The 15,194-nt window shown below is 35.3% G+C and overlaps 2 protein-coding genes and 1 pseudogene across 2 annotated transcripts; 2 read left to right on the top strand and 1 right to left on the bottom strand.

Moving 5' to 3' along the window:
- Positions 1 to 247: 247 nt before the first annotated feature.
- Positions 248 to 1,623, top strand: LOC143558646 (pentatricopeptide repeat-containing protein At4g21065 pseudogene; annotated as a pseudogene).
- A 3-nt stretch (positions 1,624 to 1,626) lies between these two features.
- On the bottom strand, positions 1,627 to 4,076 carry LOC143558654 (2-hydroxy-palmitic acid dioxygenase mpo1-like). The gene is made up of 4 exons (XM_077047455.1): positions 3,657 to 4,076; positions 2,145 to 2,207; positions 1,990 to 2,061; positions 1,627 to 1,869 (listed from the first exon to the last, which is right to left on the bottom strand). The coding sequence occupies exons 1-4, from the start codon at positions 3,987 to 3,989 to the stop codon at positions 1,759 to 1,761; spliced, it is 579 nt and encodes a 192-aa protein (XP_076903570.1). The 5' UTR covers positions 3,990 to 4,076; the 3' UTR covers positions 1,627 to 1,758.
- Positions 4,077 to 10,672: 6,596 nt separating this feature from the next.
- On the top strand, positions 10,673 to 12,125 carry LOC143557309 (photosynthetic NDH subunit of subcomplex B 4, chloroplastic-like). The gene is made up of 6 exons (XM_077046419.1): positions 10,673 to 10,872; positions 10,961 to 11,005; positions 11,219 to 11,375; positions 11,460 to 11,515; positions 11,664 to 11,735; positions 11,873 to 12,125. The coding sequence occupies exons 1-6, from the start codon at positions 10,786 to 10,788 to the stop codon at positions 11,996 to 11,998; spliced, it is 543 nt and encodes a 180-aa protein (XP_076902534.1). The 5' UTR covers positions 10,673 to 10,785; the 3' UTR covers positions 11,999 to 12,125.
- The last annotated feature ends 3,069 nt before the right edge of the window (positions 12,126 to 15,194 follow it).

Raw genomic sequence — 15,194 nt, 5'->3', positions numbered from 1 at the left:
TTCAAAATTTTTTTCCCTTCTCTGTTATGCAAAACGACATATCTTTGTTCCATCAAGGATGACGTAATCTCTCCCCAACCCACCAAACATTCGAATCACAACCAGAATCATTTTGTTAGTACGATGAAAACCTGCTTCAACCTCAATCTCATCAAACAATCATCAAAATGGAAACTTGTTTCATCTCTATCTTTAACAACCCAATCTTTACAAACACTCACCAACACTCCAAACCCAAACCCACATGACAAAACCTACTTTAAGAAAGAACAACACCTCCTTTCTAATTTCAACAAATCTTGCACCAAAACACATATCCAACAACTCCATGCTCATATTATCCGAACCGGGTTCACTCAAAACCTATTTGTTTTGGGTAAAATCATCATGTTTTGTGCTGTATCTGATACATGTTTAATGAGTTACGCCATTCGGGTATTCGAAAAGGTTCGAAACCCAGATGGGTTTCTTTGGAACACGATGATTAGAGGGTTTGTGAACATGAATCAAGTGGATAATGTGTTTTGTTATTATAAGATGATGGTTGATAATGTTAACATTGTGGACAATTTTACCCTTTCGTTTTTGCTTAAAGCTAGTGGCCAATCTGGGTCTGTTTTGTTAGGGAAACATGTGCATTGTAGTGTGGTGAAACGTGGGTTTGAGTGTCATGTTTTTGTGAGGAATACCTTGATTCATATGTATGGAATGTTGAAGGACGTTATTGTTGCGCGCCAGTTGTTCGATGAAATGCCTGAACCGGATTTGGTTGCGTGGAACACGATAATTGATTGTCATGTTTGTTGTGGGAAGCATAAAGACGTGCTTGACTTGTTTTCGCGTATGCAGGAGGTGCGTGTAAAGCCCAATGATGCTACGTTGGTCGTGGTGTTGTCAGCTTGTGCTGCGTTAGGTGCGTTAGAGGTCGGGAGGTGGATTCACTCGATTATCGATCAAAGGGTTTTAATAGAAGATGTATCGATTGCTAATTCACTTATTCATATGTACACGCGATGTGGAGAGATTCGAGAAGCGCAAATAATTTTTGACAAAGTTAATAATAAAAACATAGTAACATGGAACACGATGATATTAGGGCTCGCAACACATGGTCATGTTCAAGATGCATTGTCCCTATTTTCGTTAATGATAAACAAAAAACGTGTACAACCCGATGACATTACATTTTTGGGAGTCCTAACCGCGTGTAGCCATGGCGGGTTGATCAGAGAAGGAAAACAATATTTTGACAAAATGACCGATGAATATGATATTAAACCGACAATAAAACACTACGGGTGCATGGTGGACATGTTATCTCGAACAGGATTGGTAACCGAGGCCTATAATTTGGTCCAAAATATGCCGATGAAATGCAACGCGATTGTCTTGAGAACGTTATTGTCAGGTTGTCATATGCACGGAAATGTAAAATTAGCCGAGAACGTGAGACGGCAACTTCTCGAGGTGGATCCGGATCATAGTAGTGATTATGTTCTTCTTGCTAATACTTATGCAAGTTTGGAAGATTGGAACCAAGTATCAAGAATAAGAAGATCAATGGGAGCTAACAAAGTTCAAAAACCGAGCCCCGGTAATAGTTTCATTGGGTGCCAAATGTAAATTTGAGTATAATGAGAACTGTTATTTGCACCGACGCAATTAATTTATTTTGTTATCCAAAGTAAAAGCACGACGACATTGTGACACAAATCTAACACGTTTGGAATGTTTACATTGTGACATTTGACTTATAATTTACAACTTTTTCTTACTTTCCTTCCACTGTTTGATGTTGGCGTCGACTTTAGCCTTGACACTATTATGGAACCCCGGATATGGTTCATAACCAACTGTCATTTGCATTCCCTGTGATCATCAATAACAACAATTAACACAAGATTTTGATTATTACTGCAACAATATTGTTTTTTAAAGACACTGAAATCGAATAGTGTTTAATATATATGCAGCACACACGAATTATACCTCTAGCAACACAAAGAAAGGGGCCATCAAGAAGGCTTGTGAGAGGTTATCCAACAATGCAGGTGCGCGTTTCTGATCAGAAAATAAAATAAAACTCCATTAATAAAACTTGAACGAGGAAACGGAACAAAGCGTTTAAAATGGCATATAATTACCTCAAATACGCCATGTCCTATGAACTGTCCGGTCCAGCAAAATACTTGAGCAGCTAGGACAAACTGATAACACAAGATGCAAGTGTATAACAATATGGCAATTATCACGTACAACATCGTAAATCATTTTATTCAATTACTTAAATCATTATTGTAATAATCATGTTCGGGTAACAGTAATTGACGCGCTATTTACATATAAAAGTTAACAGATGATCACGGATCAGCTAAAATCGTTCAGAGAAATGAACTCGAACACAACACTATATTCGCGGATTGACGCGAACATTGCCTATGTAACCCAAAATTTTATTTTCTTGTACAGTAAATTACAAATTTACAACCAAAAATGTAAATAGGTCTAAAGTAACTAGATATTAAACAATGAAACTTGATACTCATTCATCTTTTTATCTTTTAACATTTGACATGACATTAAATACCGACCAGTTTAATCCATGAGATAAAACGTACTTACAGAAAATAAATGGATTAATCGGGTCAGCCCACAACCTACAAAGTTGACCCAAACACGACACGTTCACCTAAGTGTGTTCACGGGTCCGACCTGAACCCATCTAGACAAAATCCAAACCCGCAAATTACCATGTCATGTGAGAAATTGACACTCCTAGATGAACCTAACTTCACTCTACTAGATTCCCATCCTTTAACGCAAGCTGTAACAAAACTAATTATTGAGATAAACGTGCGATTAACAAAAACCAAACTACCAAACTATTACTAATCTTCACCCCTGTTTTTTACCCATTAACTTCTATCATCTTCCTCTAGTCAATACCTACACAACCTTAAAAACTGGTAATAAAATCAAAACAAACTAAAATTTTACAATCAATTCCAACAAAACAACACAAATTGAATTCCAATTTAACAAAAAGTAACAAAAAACCAGCATATTAACCTACAAACATAACTCAAATTCAACAAAAACTGCATAATAAAATAATACAGCCCCATATTAACAGCTAAAGTTCACCTAATCCAATCTAGAAACATCAAATTCAATATAAACTGCATAATATAAATAATTATAATAATAACAATAACAAATTTAAAATAAACTAAAATATTACTATCAATTCCTAGAAAACAACACAAATTCAATTCTAATCCAACAAAAAGTAAAAAAATAAAAAATAAATAAAAAGAAAAAATCATAATTAGCCTGCAAACATAACATAAATTAAAAAAAACTGCATAATAATTAACCCAAATTAACAGCTAAAGTTCATCTAATCCAATCTTGAAAAATTAAACTCACTATAAATTGCATAAAATAATAATAATAAAGAAAAATAAAATTAAACTAAAATATTACTATCAATTCCTACAAAACAACACAAATTTAATTCTAATTCAACAAAAAATAAAAATAAAAATAAAAAAACCATCGTAATTAACCTACAAACATATCTCAAATTCAACAAAAACTGCATAAATATTATCATAATCAATAAAAAAAACCCAAAAAATAAAATAAAAAATTACCTTCCAAGCAACAGAGAAGCCCAAATGCTGAGCAAGAAAACTCCCAAACACCCAACAAACAAAACACAACAAACCGGCAACCGAACCGGCTTTGACATCCAAACAGACATAAAAACCGGCATAGATGACAGTAAACAAGAACCCATAGTTCAAAACCAACCCATGCGGCAACAAAACATGAACCAAAGTGGGTGTGAAATAGAGAAACACAAGCGCTGTGAATACTATCGGCCAAACGAATAACATGTGGATGAATATGTTGACTGGGTTGCTATGGTACGCCCCGTAGAACGAAAAGTGGTTTTCAAGATCGAATAACCCTGTCTTCGCCATTGGAATTGAAGGGAATATTAATAATTAATATTATTATTATTATTAATAGTAATGAGGGTGAAGAAAAAAATGGGATTTGGGTTCAAAGATGGAATTGATGAAAACCAGATTTTAAGAGTCTTATCGTACGTAATGATGATGTTGATGTTGATGTTGATGTTGATGTTGATGTATTGTTGCTAACGTGATCTGGGCGTCGGGTTTGCTAACATGCGCCCAATGTGTTTTTCACTTTTTTGTTGTCAAACAGTGTGGTCGGTTGCAATGTTTTAAAGGCTAGTTTTTTATTCATGGACCGGGCGTTACACGTGAACAATAATCGAGTTAAGTAAGATATTTATGCTTTGTATATAAAATTAATCAATTTTAAAAGATGTAAATAAACCAACCATAAATCGTTGTTTACTTTGTTTACTCGTTTCGAATTTATCACTAAGTTAAAAGTCATTTTTAAAAAATATAGGCTGCAAAAAAGATCAAACTTTTCTTGGGTTTAAAAAAGATTCGCCGGTTTAAACCGATATATTTAAAAAAATCAGCAATATGATGTTCTAGCAAAACGCACAAATATACTGGGCTCTAAATACCAGTTGTCTTACAAAAATCCTGTATAACCGGTTCAATTGGGCAGTATGTACATGTTAATAAAATAATGGTTGGTTGATAATCTGTATCTGAAGGCTTACTCGGGTGTTAAAGGCGAATATACGTTAAATATTAGTATATGGAGTTAGGAGAAAATAAAAAATCCACTTGAGTTGAAAAAACTCTAAAAACTCATTCTTAACCATATGTTTTTGTTTAAAGTTTGAAACTTACGGTTCAAAAATAAAGTTAATAAAAATGTAAAAGTAAAGTTACATTTTATCCCTCCTAAAAATATGTTTAATAGTTAAAAAAACATATGAAACAAACTTCTTCTTTATTTTTATTTTACGATGTTTTATATTAAATGTAACAACATATATTACATATGTAAAAAAACAAGACAGAATTATAAATTTTGTACTTTAAAAAATACCAAATTACGGTTCGTGTCCTTTTTTTAGTTTCTTTGCAGGCGGTGTCCTTTCAACATTTTTTTTCTACACGTTATGTCCTTTACGCTAACTGGGTTATAAAAACTCAGTAAATACCCTCACGTGAGAAGCATGTGAGGGCATTTTTGTCTTTTCGTCTATACCTGCAAATTTATAACATCTTTCTCTCTTTAAGCCACCACCATCACCACACCATCACCATACCACAACCACTCCATTGCAGATTCCATTCCATTTCATTCAACCCACTAATCATCATCACTCCCAAATCCCTTGAAACCCTCACAAACACCACCGCCGCCGTCAACCACCCATTTCCAACCGCCGCCGGCCGTCCTCCTCCCACTCCCCACCGTCGCCGTCAAGCACCCATCTTCAACCGCCACCGTCCTCCTCCCACTCCCCGCCACCGTCAACCACCCATCTTCAACCGCCACCGTTCTCCTCCCACTCCCCACCGCCGCTGTCAACCTCCCATCTCCAACCGCCACTGTCCTCCTCCCACTCCCCACCGCCGTCAACCTCCCATCTCTAACCACCACCACCACCACCACCTCATCCACCGCCGTCCTCAATGCTGACGTCGATGGTGAGGACCGTCGGTCTGCAGTGGGTTTCGATACACCATACGAATTGGTGTCTGCAGTGGGTTCCGATACGCCAAGCCGCTTGGTTCCTTTCATGAATCAATGAATTGCATTGAATTGAAGATTGGAGAATTGGAATTAGGGTTCTTGTGTAGATCACAAAATACCTCTTTTTTAGGGTTTTAATTTCTGATTTTTGAAATGAGTGACATGTTATAATAGTGTGCAGTGGTGTATATTATAGAACTGTGTGATTGAGATCCGCAAAATGAAGAAGAAGAAGATGAAGTTGTAGGTACAGACGAAAAGACAAAAATGCCCTCACATGCTTCTCACGTGAGGGTATTTAACTGAGTTTTTCTAACCCAATTAGCGTAAAGGACATAACGTGTAGGAAAAAATGTTTAAATGACACCGTCTGCAAAGAAACTAAAAAAAGGACACGAACCGTAATTTGACTTTTTTTAAAGGACAAAATTTGTAATTCTATCAAAAAACAATATTACATAAAATTTTCACAGGATTTTTCAACTTAAATGAATTTTCATTATATACGTGCGCTTAAAATAACCAAGTTTTAGATAAAATTTATTTCGTGAATTTTCATTATATACATGCGCTTAAAATAACCAAGTTTTAGATAAAATTTATTTCGTGAATTTTCATTATTAGATAAAATTTATTTCGTGAATTTTCATTATGTTTGGAATCATTGCCATGACACGGTATTAAAATAACCAAGTTTTAGATAATAACTAACATAAAAGTTGGTGTGACTAATGGCGATGTGCCACTTAACTTGATAGAAACTCTCGCGGCATGAAAAATCTTCTTTAAGGCTGAGGGGTGTGGGGGGCGCGAGAGGGGGCGTGAGTGGGGGCGTCATCCAATAATATTGTGACGTGTGGCAGAGAGAGAAACTTGATAAGATGGGTATTGGTAGTGGTGATAGCGCCCCGGGGCATGGTGTGGAGGGGCGCGAGAGGGGGCGCGAGCGGTTTTTTTTTTTTTTTTATAAATGTATTACCCAACGAATCCGGAATTTCTCAAAAACTCAATCGGAATCCGGTCAAAACCTCAACGAATCCGGTCTTCAAAAACTCAATCGGAATCCGGTCAAAACCGGAATTTCTCAACCCGGAATCCGGTCAAAACCATGGCACCTTCACTCTCTCTCCTCCTCCTCACCACCACCGTAACCTCCACCGGAATCCGGTCAAAACCATGGCACCTTCACTCTCTCTCCTCCTCCTCACCACCACCGTAACCTCCACCGGAATCCGGTCAAAACCATGGCACCTTCACTCTCTCTCCTCCTCCTCACCACCACCGTAACCTCCACCACCATCGGCGTCACCTACACTCGGTGGTTGAATTGAAGCTTTTCTGCACGAATATATATATATATATATATATATATATATGCTGAAACATTCCCAAGACACCCAGCTTAAACCCCAACGGCTCTATTTTGCATCCCAAGACACCCCTCACGCTCAACCTGTCCCGCGAGCCTCCTGGCGCCAGCCTCGTTTTCCGCTCTCGCGCCCCTCTCGCGCCCCTCTAGCGCCCCGGTGGTGTGGCTCTCGCGCCCCGGGGCGCGAGCGAACTCCCTCTCGCGTCCTGACTAGCGCTCCGCACCCCTCAGCCTAATAATAAAATAACAAATTAGTAATAATAATAATATAATTCATTTGATAACTTGACAACTAAATAAATTTTAAGAAGTTTAATAATCAATTGTGACCACTCATTTAATAATCTTTAGTTTTTTGTTATTTTGATTAAATCATATTATAATATTTAGAGATGAAAGAAAAAATATAGTATTATATATGAAAAGGGTATTTTTCTAATTATAGTTTGACCAAATTTTTAAATAATAAAAACAATATATTGTACAAAAATAAAAAGAAAAAAACATTTCGACATATATTTAAATATGTTAAAAACAAAACTACCTAAAAAACTATTACAGCAACAAGAAAAAAAATCTAAAAACATTTTTACTAACATTTTGTTTCTTAACTAATCATTTCGACTAACACATTATTCGAAAACCATTATTTACTTTTTAAAATTGTTTTGGTATGTTCTAAGTGATTCATTTTTTCTTCTTTGCTTTCTACACTTGTAGTGAATTACATACACAAATACGTAACTTACCCAAAATACACAAAGTACATAACTTACCGAAGCTACACAAATTATACAATTTACCCAAGTTACACAAATTATCCAAAATAACATATACATCCAATGTTTTAAAAACCTGTATTTTACTTGTACCGAATAGGGCTGAAAAATGATACAACTGGTTAAACCGGGTCATACCAAAAGGTTCAACCGGTTGAATAGTTTACGTTATAATTTCCTATAAATGTAATTTCAGTCCAAAAATAACCTAAAAGTAAATGATTCCATTAATCTAAAAGTTAATCTATATTAAAAAAATAATGCAAAAACGTTTAATTTTAAAAAAATAGTCTTAAAGTTTACACGTTTAAATGTTAATTGTTGGGTTAAAAGTAATATTGAAAAGTTATGGGCCGCAAATATCAAATATTTATCAGATATAAAATCAGTTTGGCAGTAAAAACCGGGATTTTAGACAAAAACCGCCGGCACGATGTTTTAGCAAACCAGACAAAAATACCGGACTCAAAATACCGGCATAATGTGCGAAATCCGGTTTAACCGGCCGGTTTGAACCGGTTTTTAAAACACTAGATACATCTACATCAATTACACAAATTACCCACATTACATTAATTACCCTATCATAAAATAAAGAAAATTACATATATTACACAAGGTATATAAATTACGCTAGCATGCCATACATTACCCAAAATACTCAAATTTTATAACTGGGCTGGTTGTTAAAAGGAAATCATCCCAAAATAAAGTTTTAGATAATAACAAATATACACGTTGGCGTGACTAATGGCTATGTGCCACTTAACTTGGTAGAAACTCTCGCGGCATGAAATCTCCTCTTTAATAATAAAACTAGCATTTTATCTGGCGTGTTACGTCGGGGCATGTTGGAAAAACCCGGGCAATGGTAAAATCCACGAGTTATTGGTCGCAAGGGTGAGGCGGTAAGTCGACATGAACACGGTCAGTTTCAGTCACATGTGTTATTATACCAGAACTAAAACCAAATTAAACAAAAACAAAAAAATAATAAAATTTGAGATGCACCAAGTGGCGCCGGCCGGTAAAACTCGGTCGTTGGTAAAACCCTACCGTTGTCTATCTCGGGCGTTGAGACGGTGAGTCTACGCAAATTCGGTTGGCTTATGTCACATTCGTTACGGTATCGAAACAAAAACAAAAACAAAAAACAAAATTGGCATTCAGTCGGTTTTAACCACGTTTGTTACGGTAATGAAACTAAAACAAAACGTAACTGACTTTCGGTCGGTTGTCGTTACGTATGTTACAGACCGAACTAAAACAAACCAAATAGGACCGATAAGTAGTGTTCGATCGGTTTTCTTTACGTTTGTTACGTAACAAAATTAAAACAAACTAAAAAGGACTAATAAGGTGCCTCAAAGTTGCCCAATCGAAACTTTGCGGCACCAAACTTAGTAATTGTATTATATAATAATAATAATAATAATAATAATAATAATAATAATAATAATAATTCTATTATTATTATGATAGTTGATTGTCAGCCTGTTTAAACATAGAATATAATAATAATAATAATAATAATAATAATAATAATAATAATAATAATAATAATAATAATAATAATAATTCATATGATAGCCATTGTTTTATTTGGATTGATTTGTTTAATATAAAGTTGATTGTCAGCCTGTTTAAACATAGAATATAAGTTAAAAGATAATTTTAAGGTTAACCCGCCAACCATACAACCCATTTATTACAAACCTTTAATAACTCGTTAAACAAGTTTACACCAAGATTACAAGCTGTTTATAATTCGGTAAGTATGTTTATAACTTCATTACAACCGGTATATACAACTTGATATTAATGTGTATCTAGATAGGTGCATTGGGGCAGTGCTTGCTAACATGCGCCAAATGTGCTTTTTGTAGTAAAGTTGTGCCGTGTGCTGCGTGACGGGCTGGGCCATATGACATACTAACTACATCGAATTGATGAGGGTTCATAAATAACATTTGTAAATATTGTGAATTTATTTCGTGCACATTAAATTGTATATTAAATACTATGTGCTTGGAATCCATGCGTGACACAATATTAATGTTACCAGATTTTAGATTATAACTTTTACTCGCTAAAACTTATTATGTTTTGGTTGATTTGTTTAGTCTGTTTAGTTAGAAAATGTCTAACCCGGCCCAACCTTTTATTATTTATTATTATAGTCAAAGTTAAGGGATTAAAGGAGTCGAGCGGAGCAGAGCCGCTTGCGAGCTACTTGAGCTCGAAATGAGTCGAGCTTTTCTCAAGCCTGGACTGAGTCCGAGCCACAAATAAAACACATTTAGCTATCGAGATGAAGCTCGAGCCTCGTATGAGAAGCTCATTATAATTTTGATACCAATTCAAGAACGAATGATAACGGAAACACAAACGAGCACACAATATTTAGGTAAACCTCTTGTATTATTATAATCAAGAAACTAGCTCAAAACTTGTATACAATAATCTCTCTCATAATACAATAACCATAATCACAACCCCATAAATCGATTACAATATTAATGAATTCATAGGCTCAATAGATTAAACCCGGTGACCTACACGTGACAAACCTATTAAGATGGAAATTACGTCCAACAGTCGAGCCTTGTGTATTTTTACATTTCACCTCATTTGGACTTCCATGTATTAGACAGCGTAGCTTGAGGTCAGCTTTGGCTCGTTCAAGGTACTGCACGAGCTTGTTAAAGTGATTGACTTGTTACAACAAACTTTTAAAAAATGCAGTAACACCTTTAAAATGTTTGAAAAAGAATTACATCAGTTTTAAAAATTATTTTATAAAATACACACTTTTAAAAAATTCAGGTTGTGAGATAAATAGAAAGGGTGGCTACAAATGGGCTCCTTATCCTCTTTCCCACCAAGTAAAACAATACAAAAATGTGAAGAAAAAAAATACAAAAAACTAAACTTTGAGCAGGAAGCTCAATCTTTATCCTTCTCTTCATCACAATGGCTGAAGCTATTATGAGCTTTAAAATTATCAACTCTCACATCCATCATAAGCCTTCTTTCCAGACAAAAATGGAGCCAAAATCAGTATTAATTAATCATCCCAATTTAATTTTTATTTTTATTTGCTGTGATGTGTTAAACTTATTCATGTTTCTTTATTTTCACCCTTCAGCTCAGGCAACTTGCAGGCTCAAGATTCATCAGTGGCTTCCATTTGGTAATCGTTTGTTGTCTGTTTGTCTGTCACTCTACTCTAATCGTTTTGAGTTTAGTGAGAAATTTTTGTTTTTCAAACAAAGTAAAAAAAATAAAAATTGTACCCTAAAAAAATAAAAAATTGGTAACTAGATTGTACTCATCATCTTGTAGTTTATATTGGTTATGAGTCTTCTGACATGTTGATGGAATGTATTCATATGAACATATACAGCAATCTATAGGTGAAGACAGCAAAAGGATCAGTAGATTGAATGCTCTACCGGATTTGACACTAATGGCGGTTTTAGTTGAGCACATGGAAGGCCAAAGAGACCTCATCACTCACAAATCTATATGGCATCTCAATGATCAAACCATCAAGAACATATGTGAGTCTTGTATAACTTTCACTCTATAAGTTGACATTTTTTGAAGTTAATTCTATGTTAATTCGTGTTTCGTGCTTGTTGTAGATACTTTGTACATTATGTTTACGGTTTGGGGTTGTTGTTTCTTCGGTTCAACAAAGGTAAGTGAGTTACAATCGTTTGTTTATATAACCCCAAAAAAATAAAAACATAAGTTATAGCAAGTTAGCAACATTGTTAATGCTTTCTATTTTTTAAAGTTTATGGTTTCGCTACTGATACTAACCATAGGACCATTAAATGTGCTAGGATCCGTATTATGATTCAGAATATTATAGGAAGGATGGAGGAGATGGAACAGGGCACTGGGTGTATGAAAAGGTATGTTACATAAGTTGCTTCCAACTTTATAGAATAATTTGTATAATGAATAGTGTTTTTTGTAAGACGGTCTCATTAAGGAACTTACAAAGATTTATGTCGGATATGTTAATGTTGATATATTATATTTGTCGCAGCAAGAGGATATAGAAGAGAAAGCGAGAGCTGCATTGTGGCGTGAAGAGTTGATTGAGGAGATTGAGCAGAAGGTTGGCGGGCTACGAGAGTTGGAAGAAGCCAAAGAGGAGGAGCTCGTTAAGTAACCAAGTCACTTGTTAAATATGAAATATGAAAACCAATCATGTCTATATAGTTTTATGTAAAAAAAAACGGGCCTACATACTTGCATAGGTGTCGTTGTGAGCTAATTACCGACTAAACGATGCTTTAAAAATGATGCATTTATTCTCATAGTAAGGGCATTTGTTTTGACGATAAAGATTTCCTCCCACTACAGAATGCTCACAAACGTCAAGGCGTTCGTCCTGATGCTCGTATGCGCATCTGGCTTAAAGGGTCTACCTAAGTGACCATTGCAGCAACATTTTTAAATATGATCTTGCGTAAGTAAAAAAATAAATAAACACATCCTAATCTTACTTGTGTAACTTTTATTGCATGTAGATTTAAGCCCAACAACATTCACAAATAGTTCTATATGTTGGCCCAGACAGATCAAACAATCATATCAAACGAACTTATCAAACAAACGAACACGAGATATGTTGGTTATTTTAGTGTTGTTGGATTAACTTGTCGATCGAGGAAATAACGTTAAGAGATTAAACAAGTTAGGTGATGCGGGAGTGCGGGCTTGTTTAATCATAATGTTATTGGGCTTTGTTATTTGGTATTATACATGGGCTTATGTGTAATGTTAAATGGGCTTTTAGTTAATCTATTTGGGCTCATTAGGGAATTGGATTAATATATTAATCAATATTTTCATTCCCTGGATAACATGATTACATCAATCGTATGTACAGAAAGAGAAGACGATTACTTCTTCTCTGGTTCTTCATCATCACATAGAATCATCAATATTCGATTCTAACTACAGAAAAATCTCTGTCTTATCCGATAAATTATTGCGTGTAACCCGCAAATAGGTTTATCTGAAAGTGATTCATGATTCAGAGATTAATCCAGACAAATGTTCAAGAAACCAATATTGAAATCATGATTACAGGTTTGCATCATTGATCGAATTCATCCTCCAGGTACGCAATTATACAACAAGATATTGGGGTAACAACCCGTGACTCTTTTCATATAATCAAACGAACTTCACGAACTTATCAAACATACATGGAGATGAGACTCCTTAACCCTCTCCACTCTCTCTTAACTCTCCCCTAACTATCACAAATAAAACTAATAATCTAGACCCTATTTATAGACTCACTAAACTTGCTCTCCAAGACATACCTTTCATAAACCTACTACAATTCAAATAACTAAATTATAACTTAACAAAATAAAACCCTTAACTATATTATTAATTCAAGATTAATCCTTCATTCACCCCCTTAATCTTGAATTATTCATCTTCTTACTTTTATTTCTTCTTTTCAACTGACTATAGCATACTTGCTTCACCGATTCTTCAAACTTAGCATTTGTTCATTCCGTACTTAACTTTGAAACTACATCGTCATTTTCTTTCTCAAATCGCTTCTTCTCATCGACTCGTTCTTGACCAATACTTTCACTAACTCCAAACAAGTCATTCGGGATTGCTCCAAACCGAATATCCTTCACTTTCATAATCGGTTTCACATTATAACTTTCTTTCTTTTCAACTTCAAACTTGTTAGGATTACAACATACCTGAAGCTTGATGTTGTACGTCTTATTCAGATTTCTCTGAACCTTCATCAACAATCTATCTTTTTGATCATATAGCCTCAATGTCCTATTGGCTATTTCAATCTTACATCATTCTTCATCCAACTTTCCCAAGCTAAGAAGATTGGTCTTCAACTTAGGGATATAGTAAACATCACAAAACGTTTTCTTTTCACCAGTATTACTTACCACAATCACATTACCTTTACCTTTGATCTCGATCTCGGATCCATCACCAAACTTCACTTGATCCGAAACTCCTTCATCCAAGGTAGTAAAAAACTCTTTCTTTCCTGACATATGATGACTTGCACCATTGTCTAAGTACCATGTACTTTCATTCTTTTCATCCTTTTCAAACACACCAGGAATAACCCTTACTTCATTCTAACTTACTTTCTTTATTGAACAAACTACCATTAGCAAAGAAGGATCAACATCATCTTCTTTCTTTGTCAAATTCACTTCATCATTCCATTTACTCGATTCCTTACATTCATTCGAGTAGTGCCTAATCTTATCACAGTTGTAGCACGTTACATACTTCCTTCTATCTTCCCATTCTCCAGGGTTCTTTTTCTGGTATTCACCCCGTTCATCATTCTTACGCTCACCATTCCATCTTTGGTTCCCTCTTCCTCGTCCGTTGTATCTTCCACGGCCTCTACCATGTCCTCGGTAGTTTTCAACTTTCTTTTCGTTTTGGGTGAACATGAGCTGACTTTGGGATGAACTTCCATTCACATTCTTGAACTTGTTTCTTTCTTCATATGTCTTTAAACGTCCAACCACATCTTCAAACGCCATCGTTTCGATGTCTGCGAGTAGCTCCATCGAAGAAACAACAGGTAAATATTTATCCGGCATAGAGTTCAAGAACTTTCTTACCAAAACCTCTTCTTCAAGTACCGCTCCCAAGCTCTTGTACTTTGACTGTACTCCACCCAACTTCGCTGCGTAATCATCAATACTTTCTGTCTCCCCCATCTTTAATGCATCTAACTCGGTTCTTAGCATTTGAACACGAGCTTTCTGAGTTCTTTCTGCACCAAGATAACGAACTCTTAACGCTTCCCAAACATCTTTCGGTTCCGAATACTTGGCCATCTGAAGCATCACATCTTCAGGTAGGGTTTGAAAGATAACACCCAAGGCCATAAACTTCTTTCTTTCTTCAACTCCTGCCCCCTTTTCCTTATCAATCGCATCATGCAAACCATTCGCACCCAAAATAATTTTCACCATAACCGACCATGATGCGTAATTGGTCGAAGTTAACTTTGGTGCTTGCAAAACAAAACCACCTATTGATTCTTTTATTTTCCCTGAACTTCCTGCTTCTTTATCACCAGACATGACTTGATAATCGAATTACTCTTTGATTTTTTCCGATCAAGAAGGGGTAAAAATAACAAAGCAATAAAATTGCTTTTTGACCTAACTGATCGATATATAATAATATTCTAATTGTTGTAGCTAATTATCACAGCACCAAAAATAACTAATATAATATGTTGGTGGATGTAATATTAAAGATTAAAACTAGAAGCTTGAAATCCTTTGACTTTGCTTTCTCACGTACACAAGAAAAAAAAAATATATCCAACACGT

The sequence above is a fragment of the Bidens hawaiensis genome, unplaced genomic scaffold (assembly GCF_021521415.1).
Source record: "Bidens hawaiensis isolate Kalapana, Puna unplaced genomic scaffold, B.hawaiensis_p1.1 tig00001087_1, whole genome shotgun sequence".
NCBI classification, from domain to species: domain Eukaryota; kingdom Viridiplantae; phylum Streptophyta; class Magnoliopsida; order Asterales; family Asteraceae; genus Bidens; species Bidens hawaiensis.
The sequence above is the reverse complement of the archived record's forward strand: the minus strand, read 5'-3'. Positions and strand labels throughout refer to the sequence as shown.

Coding starts and splice junctions, on each gene's coding strand:
- LOC143557309 (XM_077046419.1), top strand. CDS start 10,786: ATGGCTGAAGCTATTATGAGCTTTAAAATTATCAACTCTCACATCCAT. Junction 10,873..10,960: donor CAAAAATGGAGCCAAAATCA/GTATTAATTAAT, acceptor TTCACCCTTCAG/CTCAGGCAACTTGCAGGCTC. Junction 11,376..11,459: donor TCAAACCATCAAGAACATAT/GTGAGTCTTGTA, acceptor TGCTTGTTGTAG/ATACTTTGTACATTATGTTT.
- LOC143558654 (XM_077047455.1), bottom strand. CDS start 3,989: ATGGCGAAGACAGGGTTATTCGATCTTGAAAACCACTTTTCGTTCTAC. Junction 2,208..3,656: donor GCTTCTCTGTTGCTTGGAAG/GTAATTTTTTAT, acceptor TTGTGTTATCAG/TTTGTCCTAGCTGCTCAAGT. Junction 1,870..1,989: donor CTTTCTTTGTGTTGCTAGAG/GTATAATTCGTG, acceptor TGATGATCACAG/GGAATGCAAATGACAGTTGG.